Here is a 12116-nt window from a genome sequence, read left to right as displayed (position 1 = left end):
GCTGTTTCATTCATTCGTGCGGCATGTCGTTGAGGCAGGTTGTGCTAATAACCCAGAAAGCTGTGCCACAGCGAGAGAGAGAGAGAGAGAGAGCGAGAGCAAACCAAGATCCTGCGACTTACTCTGCGGCTTTTTAGAGGCCCAGAGGCTCAGAGACGGAGCGAGCAAGTGACCAAGCGACCGACGGGATAAACGGGAGTCAAACCCTTGCCTTAAAAATACAAAAAAAAAAACTCCTCATTAAGCATGCTACCACACGACGTTGCACGACGGCAGCAGGAGGCAACAAATGGATGGCAAATTAATATTTGATATGCTCTCTCTTTTTGCACACTCTCTCTCTCTCTCTCTTTCTCTGTTCGCTTTCCGTCACTGCGCTTGCGTTTGGCATTCGGAGTGTTTCGGAGTGCCGTGTGTGGCAGGTTCTGGCGTGTCCTCTGAAGGCCTTCTCCGAGATGGTTTCAGTTCCAGTACGCGAATCCTACGGCAAGGATGCAACGTGCGCGTGGCATCTACTTCGAGTCATAGAGTCCCAGAGGCAGAAGAGTCACAGAAATAGCAGCGGCAGCAGCAGCTGAGGCAGCAGTAGGAGAGGCACTGGCAAGAGCAGTGGCAGACACTCTTACATTGTGCCACATTTAAAAATGAACTAAAGAGTGGCACGAGCAAAACGAAACGAATCGAAACGAAACGGGAACGGGAAAGGGAACGGAGGCGCAACGAATGCGTGGGCCAAGAGCCGTTTAATAACTAAATCCCTTGGAGGCGCCGCTGGTCACGTCTCTGGGCAAGCAGGCGGGCGGTCAGACGGGCAGACGGGCAGACGGATACACAAAATGAGACTTCGAGTCCTTCTCCTACTCGTTCGCGTGTGTGTGGCAGTGAGACCTGTACGTGTACGTGTATGTGATTGTGTGTGTGTGGCATACTACCTATAGGGCTGGCTTTGCCACCTAATTTGGCAACAACATATATACGAGTACACACCACATCCCTTGCCACATTCCACATCGGTGGGAATAAAATAATACAAAAGCCCTCGTCGTCCTCGTCCTTGTCGCTGTCGCTGTCGTCGCCACCGTCGTCGCTGTCGCTGTCGGTTGTGCTGTCGGTGCGTGTCCATGTCCATGTCCCTGCCACATGATGTGGCTGCCACATAGCTGTGTGTCCCTGTCCCTGTGTGACTCCTAAACGGAAATATTTCCCAAAACCGTGGCCGTGCCGTTATTAACCCACGACATACCGAAACAAGCCCCAAAAACAAACCAAAAGAAGGCAAAAGAAAAGAAAAGAGAAGAAAGGACTCCACTCCGATTGTTGCATGGTTTGATTTGATTGGTAGATTGACGGTTCGGTTTGACTGATTGACTGATTGAAGGCAACAGTTGTTGAGGCGGCAATGTTTTGGCCGCGTCTCCGTCGACCCGTGAATTCGTTTCCTTTGGCTAATTATGGGACATTGCGCAATCGATTCGATTGTTGGCTAAAAACATAAAAAAAAAAACGAAGCTCAAAGAGAAAGGAGCCCTCAAGGGGAGCCACAGGACTACAGGCAGAACTTCTTCCCAGGCAGGACTCGCAGAAGGACCCCGATGATGATGACGTTGATGTCATTTGGAAGTCATTTCGGGAAGAGAAGTCGTAAGTAGAGACAGAGACAGTGAAAGAGAGAAGAGGAATTTAATTTAATGCGCCACAAGGATACACAAGGATAAGGATAACAGATGAAAGAGGCAGAAAGAGAAGCAGATACAGAGACAGAGAGAGAGAGAGAGAGAGAGAGAGAGAGAGAGAGAGAGGCAGAGAAAAGCAAACAATGATGGGGGATTGCCCCTTCCACTGTCCATTTGGTGTCCACTGTAGCGGAGTGTGTCCTGTCCGCAGAGGTCCTCTGTCCTCTGTCCGATGTCCCTTCTTCGTCCTTTCATTTTGACAGACAGGCGGCCTGGAAAAAGTCGAAAAAGAACAACAGCCGGAATAATGTTATTCGCTAGACGGATAAAAAATGGACACAACACAACAAAACCCAACCCAACACACAACTTTTGTTTAATTTGCAGAAGGAGCCGAAAGGGAGCCCCAGAGAAGGGGGGTAGAAACAGTGGGAGGGGCAGATAGGAAACACCTCGTGCCCCGGACAGGCGATAATTCCGTTGTAATAGCCGCGAAAAAATGCTGCTTATGAGAACCTTTTTCTTCATCAAACAACACAACACAACAGCCCGAAAGGCAGTCCCCACAGAAAGCAACGAAACGAAGCAACGAAGCCAGAAAACAGTCAAGAAGCCGACGGTAAAGCCGACTTCCCCCTCCCACCGTCCAGAAAAAAAAGACCAAACCAAAAAGTGACCAAAACAAATGGTGGAGCCACAAAGGAGAGTCCGTGCCACCCGTTGAACGTTGCTTGACCCTTGGAAATGTCCGTGCGTCCCGTAGTCAGGGGAGTCGGAGTCACGCAGCTAATTGGAGTGACAACAAATGTATATTTTTGAGTAATGACCCGGGATTATGAAAGACCCTTCGTTATAGAGGTTGTGCAGGGCAGAGAGACAAAGAGCGAGAGAGCGAGCCCCTTCTTTGCCCCTTTCTCTCTCAGGGATAACGACCACTGACTGATTACTGAGTTTGGAGTCATAAATAATGACTGCCAGAGCGGAGGAGACTTGACTCCCGCAGGCCACAGACAGACAAATTCCCCGCCAGAGGGAAACAGAATGGAAGGCATCCCCTAGTAGCGGATATCTCTGTCTCTCTGATTTATCCAACAGATAAAATATGAAAATCTATATCGTTGACAAGGTCGTTTGGGTTTAGCTTTAGCTTTAGCGCTGCAATTGATGCCGCCACAGCAGTTGATGATGCCACACGAAGAACTGCAGGGAAAGTTTTTAATTTCATCCTTCACAAAAGTTTTCGACTTTTTCTCAGTTTTGCCTTTTGCTCTTTTCTCCGTGCCCCTCTCTACTTTGTGCCACTTCGTAATTGCCTTATCCACATCCACGGGGAGGGGTGGGAGTCGAGACTCTTGCAACAAGATACGCGTTGCACGTTCCTGCTGCTCTTGGCTGTTGCAACAATCTGTTGTGTGTTGTTTCGCATTTTGGAAATGCAGTTTGTGCGGCAGATCGGAAATGAAATTACCGAGGATTTATTCTGGGGGAAATGCTTTTGCAGTGCTTCATTGAGTTTCCCGGACATTAATTTTCGTTCGCTTTCCACATTTCCGTATTTCCACCTTTCCAGATTCCCAGCAGCGAGATATATCATTTATGTGAGCTCGAAAAGATCCTGCCACAAGGAAATGACACAGTACAGTGTAATTATCCCGTTTAATCGAATGACTAATCGAAAGCCTACCCTAACTTTTCCCATTCGTATCTTCATTCGATAAATGAGGGCATTCCATAACAGCATTAGTTGCAGACCTCAATTAGGGCCGTAATCTGATTCCGATTTGGGTCAACTATCATTTGGAATACGTTCCTGAATCGATATTTAATAAACCAATAGATTACTCAGGCTACTCGCGAATGATCAAAGCAATAAGAAAATCCATTTGGTGATTGATTCTAATCATTATTTTATTATATTATGGCCGAACATGACATTTCGATGACAGTATTTGTGGCATAATTGATAATTCATCATTTGTTGAAGCTTCATCATATTATTAGGATTTGATAACAGTTCTGGTACGATAATTTCATAATCTATCGACAGAGGTATATGATGGATCGATAGAAATTTCAATCTTTGGCTTTGGCATTTTTACTTTCCCATTAATAATTATTAATCAGTTATTGCTCAGAGCACCAATGAAAATTCACTGCTTTAGGTCATTTTCCCATCTCCGATTCCTTCCTTGATTGTTCCTTACAATTTCATGGGCTTATTTTTACACCTGAAACGCACTTTAAGTGCAATTTCTTTGATGGAACCGTAATTACCACGAATATCTTTGAATCTCTTTCTCTCTCTCTCTCTCCGGGATCTCTCTCTGGCATATGGCACCTGGCATCCATAATTTGCTTTCAGGCTTCACCTTTTTTGGCAGCCATAAAAGCGTTGGTAATAATATTCTTCCTTCTTGCTCCTGTCTCCCCTTTGCAGATTATTAAACCGTAAAATCGTAAAACAGAAACGAAGGAGAAATACCATCCGCAGAGGGAATCCATCAACAAGCAAAGAGAATCGTGAAATATGTCGTCGAATGAGTACCAGAGACCGATGAAATCGGGCATTTCCTGTTTGCCACTGTGGCTGTGGCAGCTGCTGCTGCTCCTGCTCCTGGGTAAGATCTACGATGTGGAGATTGTTGCGAGTCCTTCTATATCTGTATGTCCTTTTCACAGACTGCGGCGGCATGGCGGTGTTCGGCGAGGTGCCACCGCACTACTGGGAGACGCCGTACTCGCAGCCCTACTTCGACAACTCCTCGCGGCGCGAGGTCACCGCCACCGTGGGCCAGGCAGCGCTCCTCCATTGTCGCGTTCGGAATCTGGGCGATCGAGCGGTAAGTGGGGGTCAATCCAAGGGGTCCAGTCCAAAGGTCCAAAGGTCAGGCAGGGGCAGCATTAAATTCGCATAAACGGAACGTGGGGCGGGGGGCGGGGCATGTGGCAAAACAAACGACCTGCGGCGGTGGTCGTGTGGCAGATTTGTAGATTACTTTTAAAAGATTACGCCATAAAGTTGGTGGTCTAAAGCCCCGTGCCCCTTGCCCCTTGCCCCATGCCCCTGCCACATGCCTGCATGCCTCCACCTCTCTCTCGCTCTCTCATGGTTTGCGGCTCGTTCTGGTTTGCACATTTGTAACACGGCTTCGGCTTCCGCTCCGAGCGATTTGTTAGCAATGCAACAACAGGCGTCGGACCCTGCCACACTGCCAAAGTGCCACAGTGCCACCCCGTTGTGGCAGGCACCCTTCTTTGTCCTGAAAGCGCTCTGTGGCTGTGCAATTATGCGGTGTAATAAATTTTACGTTGTCCGTGTCTTGCCACCAGTTCGTGCCCCTCGTTTCCTGTCCGCCCCTGCGTCACTCCCTGCTCTCCGTTCGAACCAGGAAGCGACAACGATGTCAGCGCTCGCTCCCCGCTGTGGCGTGGCGTGGCGACAGACAAGACGTCCCCCGCCCAGCCCCGCCCCGGCCCGCTCCGTCCTGTCCCTACCCCTGATGCCCCAACTTTCAGCAATTCAGTCGTCGGATTGAGTAATTAACGCCCAAGCAGAGTCAGAGGCAAGAGCAGAGCAGAGCCGAGCCGAGCCGAGAGCTCCACAAGCAAGAAACTCTTGCCCCTAATCCACATGCCACAAGAAAGCGAAGGAGGGGAATGAGAGGGACAGGACAAGGGACAGGACAGGACAGGACCCTGACAACGCATTGTCTCCTGTTATATGCAGCTAATTGGCGAATGTCTCCAAACACCCAGACTCCTTCGCATCCTTCGCATCCGTCGCATCCTTCGCATCCTTCCATCTCCCAACGATAATTCCCAATGCACGGGTCACGATTCCCGACTCGGGATTCACTTTCAAAGATGTGGCAACGGAGAAACTTTTGCTTCCCCGTGCCTCGTGCCTCCTTCTGCTTGCCGCTTCATTGCTCCTCCGTGCCTCCTCCGTTCCGTGCTAATTGATAGTCGCAATATGCAGCACGACACCGAAATTTGCCTCTAAATGGGATTTTTCTACATTTTGTGTGGCACGCTTCAACAGAAGGCGAAGGAGGAAAGCGGATGGAGGCAAAAGAAAGTGCAACGGAAAAGTGAGTGAAGCTTAATCACCACTGGAGCTGTGTGCCACACGCCACACACCACACACCACACACCACACGCCACACGCCTCACGCGCGCTGTTCTGGGAACTAGTTCAAGTGCCATGAACCAGTTGCCGGGAGTAGTTGGATGTGGTTTCTCTCCAACCTAAGGGATGATTAGGGGTCCTTAAACTTAACTGCAGTTGGGGGATACCTTTCTGGATGGAAAATATGTACACATACACACATAGCTAACAATTGCTGGTCACCCATGCCGCAGGACATTTCCAGAAAATGTTGAAATGTTGCACCCGTTAGCACAATTAGCTGAAAAATAACATAAAAAAATTCTGGCAAAGAAATAACGGCTAAAACGCAAGAAAATACTTGATCCAATATAAGAAAGGATACTAGATAAATACTGTAAGAAATACTAGATCAAAAGCGGGAATAATCATAGATAGAGAACTGGAAAAATTACAAGATAATTTAATGCACATAATTATGGTAGTTAATGGCTTAATAGTCCCTTAAACACCGTCGCTCTTGGACAGCGGTTGTGGCTATGATTTATGCTTTAATTGCGTTATGTGATGTACAGCCCCAACATTAAATTGATCCAATGAACCAATGACATAATGAAATGGAATCTCCCCATCAATCATAATTAAAGACAGATCTGTTTCGTCATGTTGCACATACACACATTCATGCTTGCTCTGGCTTACCTCTTGCCGCCCCACCCCCCCCAACGAACGAACGTTAATCAATTAATGAACGGTACGGTACGGTACTGAACGGAACGGAACGGCACGACGACTTTGGAGCCGCATTCGGGCGCTCGCCTTGAACTTATTTGCATTTGGTGGACGGTGGCGGGGGCGGTGTTTGGTGGAGGTAAAATGCAATTAATTTTAATTGAAAATTAGCGAAACGAATGGTTAATGAATGCATATTAATTTAAAAAATAAATCAAAAGGCTCTTTTGTGTACTCGGTTTTTAAGCCCGGCCAAGCGCTAATCCATAATTAATTGAAGCCAAACAAATGGCGGAAAATTAAGTTCGTCTCCAGGGGAAAACTACCAGGGAAAACTACAGGGAATTCCAGAGTAAACTACTCCCCGAATACCGAGCTCCGAGCTCCGAGCACCGAACACCGAGCACCGAACACCGAGCACCGAACAGCAATGAATAGCGAACAGAACACTAAGTAACCCCCGAAAATGCAGCCATAAATTAGATCCCAGACAAAGCCCCCAAAAACAGGCAATTAATGAATTTTCTTCTGCAGCTTCCTTCGTTGCCCCCCGCAAATGGGAAAAGTTTTTGGGGCAAGAGCATTTAAAGTTGCTCAATTTGCAACAACCGACGGAACGAAAGAGGTGAAAGCAGGACTCCTCTCTCTCACTCTGTTTCTCAGGTAGCCTTATTTATGAGGTTTCCCACTCTCCCCAATGCTAAGAATAGAACCAATGTGAAGCGAAGGAGCAAAGCAGCAAAGCAGCAAAGGATATACGTATGTAGCAGTGGAATATTTGTGTGGGGTTACACTTAAACACTGTAGAACAATATGGTTGTGTTCGCTGTGACGTCAAGAGTTTTCCAATTACAATGAAAGCACCATGGCTGGCTCCCTGGAAAAGCATGCAGCCCACGCACACCTAAAAACTCTCCTTAATGGGCGGGATTGGGAGTGAGAGATGATTTACAGAAATCAGTGCTCGTATATTCATAATAATAATAGTCGGCAGAGAGCAGAGCTTGTGCAACTATTTGTATGAGACTCTTAGAGACTTGACTTATGCACTTGTCTTGTGGGCCGTGCCTCGCGACCCACTAGCTTTAGGTGCATTGCGCTACGAGACTCTATTTTGTACACTGCTTTAAGGTCTCTTGGATACGCAAACGGGACCTGCACATCCTCACGGTGGGGATTCTAACGTACACGAATGACCAGCGCTTCCAGTCGCTGCACTCCGAGGGCTCCGATGAGTGGACGCTGCGCATATCGTCGCCGCAGCCAAGGGACTCGGGCACATACGAGTGCCAGGTATCCACAGAGCCAAAGATCAGCCAGGGCTTTCGCCTGAATGTCGTGGGTAAGTACACAAGATGAGCGAGAGTGTGGCTATGGCATGTGGGATGCAAGAAAGAGACACGGGGGCCATGTAATTAATTGAGTCGTGCCCTTCGGGGCATACTCCACTCCACTTCACTTCACTCCACTCCTAGTGTCAAGGGCCAAGATCCTGGGCAACGCGGAGCTGTTCATCAAAAGCGGCAGCGACATCAATCTCACGTGCCTCGCGATGCAGTCGCCGGTGCCACCGTCGTTCATCTACTGGTACAAGGGCAAGCGGGTGATGAATTACTCGCAGCGCGGTGGCATTAACGTCATCACAGAGCGCTCGACGCGCACCAGCAAGCTGCTCATCGCCAAGGCGACACCGGCGGACTCTGGGAACTACACCTGCTCCCCGAGCAGCTCAGGTGGGTCGGCTCACAGGTCTCCTGTTTTCCCACCATTTGCAGCATTGCAGCATTTTCCCCATTTTCCCCACTTTCCTCACAGACTCTGCCTCGGTGGTGGTGCACGTCATCAACGGTGAGCATCCGGCGGCCATGCAACATGGCAACAGCAGCGCCAGCTGCCTCCTGCGCCGCCTCCGCCACACATCAGCAGTGCCTTTGCCTTTGCCACTGGTCGCCATCGCCACGACGATGTGGCTGTTGGCAGCGGCTGTCACCTGCAACTGGAGCAACATTGCCGCAGGCCTCCTGAATGTCTGGAGTTGGAGCTGATGCAACAGCGCCAGAGGAAGCAGAAGCAACATCCAGAGCAGAAGCTGCCGCATGACTGCATCTCCTCCTTCTCCTCCTGCTCCTGCTGCTCCTTAAGGAATGCATTTAATGCGGAGAGCCAGAGGACTCGCAGGAGAAGCGGCGTTTATTACGAACTATAGTGTACATACAGTGTGTCCTTTAAACGAAGAGTATTATCTATAAGACATACATATATGGGGTATCCCCCACCCACCCATCCAGCAGGCGGGTGGCAGTATTACGATGGAACTTTTAACCAGGAAAACAGATGAAAATCGAGAGAAAAGTCCTGTAGGCAATGCACTAGAGAGAGGTGCCTGCTGCGAGGAAGAGAAGGAGGAGTCCTCCTACAGCATGTGCCTCCCACAGAAACCCCAAAAATCCCATCCCAAAACCATTTTCAAGCTTTTGTTTTTCCACCAATTACAATTTTAAGTTAAAGGACACAAAAATGAGTCCGAATGTTCCACGGGAAAAAAGATTTTCCATGGTTCCAGATCACATATTCCTCCAGTTTGGGCTTCAAATTCGACCCCTAAAAGTCCCTGCTCCACTCATCGAGAACTCTCAAGTGAGATGTTCTTTTCTTTTTACTTACCTTTTGAATTCTTCCCTTTTGAATGCCTCATCCCCATGCAGCACACTCTAAACCAAAAGCAAAACAAACAAAAAAAGAAGGAAAAGATATATAGATGATTATTCGGTGTATTTTATGGATAGGATTTTTATCTGGTTGTCAGCCGCAAAAGAAAAAATAAAACAAAAGAAAATGTTCTACGTAGAGTCCATCATCTAGTTACTGTGTAAAATATTCATTTACTGATAAACTGTACATTTAGAAGCTCGGTTTTAAGTGCGGATTAAAAGGATTAACAGATTAAAAGGATTAACGGATTAACGTAAGCTATAAGCGGTTGGATGGTTGGATTGGATCCCTGAAACGCAATCCTCTGGGAACCAGAGAATAGACAAATTATTACAGAAATTATTACAAAAACAAAAACATAAGAAAAAGATTGAAAGCTAAAAGTATGTTTTTCTGTTTTAATGCAAAATGCAAAAATAACACAAGCAAACAACAAACAAATAAACAGAATGTTTCTCCATAATAAAAAATGAAATGAAAATATGGTTATGGTTAAAAAAAACCCAAACGTTTTTCTTTGATTTATTTCGAAGGGCGAGAAATGGGCAAGGGAATCCTTTTCATATAGGGAACATGAGACTCAGGGAATGGTTCGCCTTCCCAGTCGTGGCAGCTGGTCTATCTCTACCAGGTAAGTTTTAATTTCACCGTTCACGTTGTGAATTTCACTCCCCCTTCGAAACCCACCAAATAAATGAATGAAAATATGCTTATTGACCAAAAAAACATAAAAATTTCCATCGCACTAAATGTTCTTTAATTTCACTAACCGTGGGGCAGACGGAGGAGGAGGAGCCACCGATTGTGGCAGCTTAACGGGGTGTCCTAATTTGTGGAGGAGGGGTTACAGGGGATTTAGTGGCAGGGAGGCAAAAGTTTTTTATCCTATTATGGCAGGCGTTTAATTAACGTCCGATTGGCTGTCGCTTCGGTCGTGTTTTTGGGGGCGTTGGAGATTCGATTTGATCATCTTCATTATGCATACGCCCCATGCCCCATGCCCCCTGCAAATCCGACAGCTACTGGCCGCAGTCGGTGGTTGCCACTAGAGCTGTGCTGCAGCCACCACAGAGCCACAGAGCAGAACCAGAACCAGAGCCAAAGCCAAAGCCCGGTGTGGCACGACGACCGAATGTTGCCCCCGAAAATGAAAGACTAATTAAGCGGCTTATTTGCGCGTATTAATAGACCGAAGTTTGTGGTCAGGACTCAGGCCTGTTCGAGAGTGAGAGTGAGAGCGAGTCTGAGTGCTAGTGTGTGTGTATCCGTGTGTGCGGGTCAACAACTGTAGATACAAATACAACAACAACAAAACAACAAATACATACTGTGGGAAGAGAGAGAGAGAGAGAGAGAGGAGCCACTACCAGGAGAGTGGCTAAACCAATACGTATTTATATTTCCATTTTAAAAAAAATAGCAAAAAAAATATACAGATACAGCCACCACACACACACACACACACACACAGACAGATGCGGATACATGTGAGGGGTAGGGTAGGGGAAAATGAACTTATAAAAACTGTAACGGCAGCAGCTTATGTGCTTCTGGGGAGGCGGGGGGAAGGGATGGGTGCACGGGTAAAAGGGTGCAAAAGTCAAAGAAAATAAATGGTTTTTCAACTTTTATTTACTCGAGGGGCAAGCAGTGGATGCTGCAACACAGACTGAGAGGGAGAGCGCGTGGAATCAATGTAAAGGTCACAATTTATTCAATTGCCTTTTGGCCAAGATATTTTTATGGCGTGTTCATGTGTCTGCTCCGCTCTCTTCTGCTTTTGGCCAGCACCAGAACCAGACCTAATCCCAAATCACAACGGAATTACAGGAGTCGCTGGTAATGGTTATGTAGCGGAAGAATGGGGCAGCCAGCCCAAGGAGGAGGCAGGCAGGACGGCAGGCCCTCCCAGGCACATAATGGCCAATTGATAGCCAAAAGGCATTAACACGCCAAAGGAAAAGCAAACGAAGGAAATTCCCCTGGCTAAAACAGAGATGTTGCCAAAAAAGCGAGCAAATTTCCACTCTCTACAGTGGTGGGGCAGAGGCATGGCCAGCGGGGAATGGAGGGGTAGAAATATTAAGTTCAAATGTAGCAGAAATCCAAAATACGTGCCATGACATAGAAAACAGCCAAAGGAAGGACACACGAGCAGCAGCAGGAGGCGGTGGGCGGAGGGACCATGGGACAACGTAACCAATCCCTGAGACAAGTCCATGGCCCTGCCACACAGCACCCTCCCTCCTCCTTCTTAGGTGCGGCATGCGTGCGTGAAGCGAAAATCACGTCCAAATTTCTTAGTTGCCACACGAGAGGAAAGAAAAGGAACGAAATTTATTGAGGAAAGGTCAGAGAATATTCATACATCGATAGCACAGCACAGCCCTTTCTCTACTTTTTTTCCCCCTAAAATTTAATATAAAATGCTGCTATGGCAAGTGTGGCAGCCATTGCGGGGGGGTCAGTGGCAGAAAAAGACTTAGACAAATGGTCGCCTTCTCGTAAGCGGATGACTTACGTTACGGGGGTATGGGGGGTATGGGGGGTATGCCCCAGAGATACAGAGAGAGAGCGAGAGAGAGGGAGTACCTGCTGCTAGTGCTGCTGGTGCTTCTGGTGCAGCTTCAGAACTCTTAAGAGCGTTAAATATTTTACGATATGTGCAACTCGTCGTGTCCCTCCCTCCCTCCTCGCCTCTACCTTTCTCTTCACTCAAGTTGCATGCAGAATGTAGCCACTCCTCCACCCCTTTTGGTGGCTCTGTGGCAGCTCCTCTTCCCCTACCCCACCACATCCAAGTGAGTGGTGCGGCAAAGTTAATGGCTTAGAAACGAACGAACGAATGAAACGCACCAGCAAAAACAAATACAACTAGAAGGTTGAAAGGA

General features: G+C 47.7%; 1 protein-coding gene across 1 annotated transcript; it reads left to right on the top strand.

Moving 5' to 3' along the window:
- The first annotated feature begins 1108 nt into the window (after positions 1 to 1108).
- LOC111070230 (limbic system-associated membrane protein) lies at positions 1109 to 9679 on the top strand. The gene is made up of 6 exons (XM_022360621.2): positions 1109 to 1641; positions 4111 to 4291; positions 4353 to 4513; positions 7645 to 7855; positions 7989 to 8246; positions 8329 to 9679. Exons 2-6 carry the CDS (start codon positions 4201 to 4203, stop codon positions 8556 to 8558), a joined length of 951 nt encoding a protein of 316 aa, XP_022216313.1. The 5' UTR covers positions 1109 to 1641; positions 4111 to 4200; the 3' UTR covers positions 8559 to 9679.
- The last annotated feature ends 2437 nt before the right edge of the window (positions 9680 to 12116 follow it).

The sequence above is a fragment of the Drosophila obscura genome, unplaced genomic scaffold (assembly GCF_018151105.1).
Source record: "Drosophila obscura isolate BZ-5 IFL unplaced genomic scaffold, ASM1815110v1 contig_4, whole genome shotgun sequence".
NCBI classification, from domain to species: Eukaryota; Metazoa; Arthropoda; class Insecta; order Diptera; family Drosophilidae; genus Drosophila; species Drosophila obscura.
Note: the sequence above shows the minus strand (reverse complement) of the source record. Positions and strands in the feature narration are given on the sequence as shown.

Excerpts from the sequence above, each read along its gene's own strand:
- LOC111070230 (XM_022360621.2), top strand. The coding sequence starts at position 4,201 with ATGTCGTCGAATGAGTACCAGAGACCGATGAAATCGGGCATTTCCTGT. Across the intron at positions 4,514-7,644 it reads GGAATCTGGGCGATCGAGCG|GTCTCTTGGATACGCAAACG; the intron begins GTAAGTGGGGGT and ends CACTGCTTTAAG. Across the intron at positions 7,856-7,988 it reads CTTTCGCCTGAATGTCGTGG|TGTCAAGGGCCAAGATCCTG; the intron begins GTAAGTACACAA and ends CTCCACTCCTAG.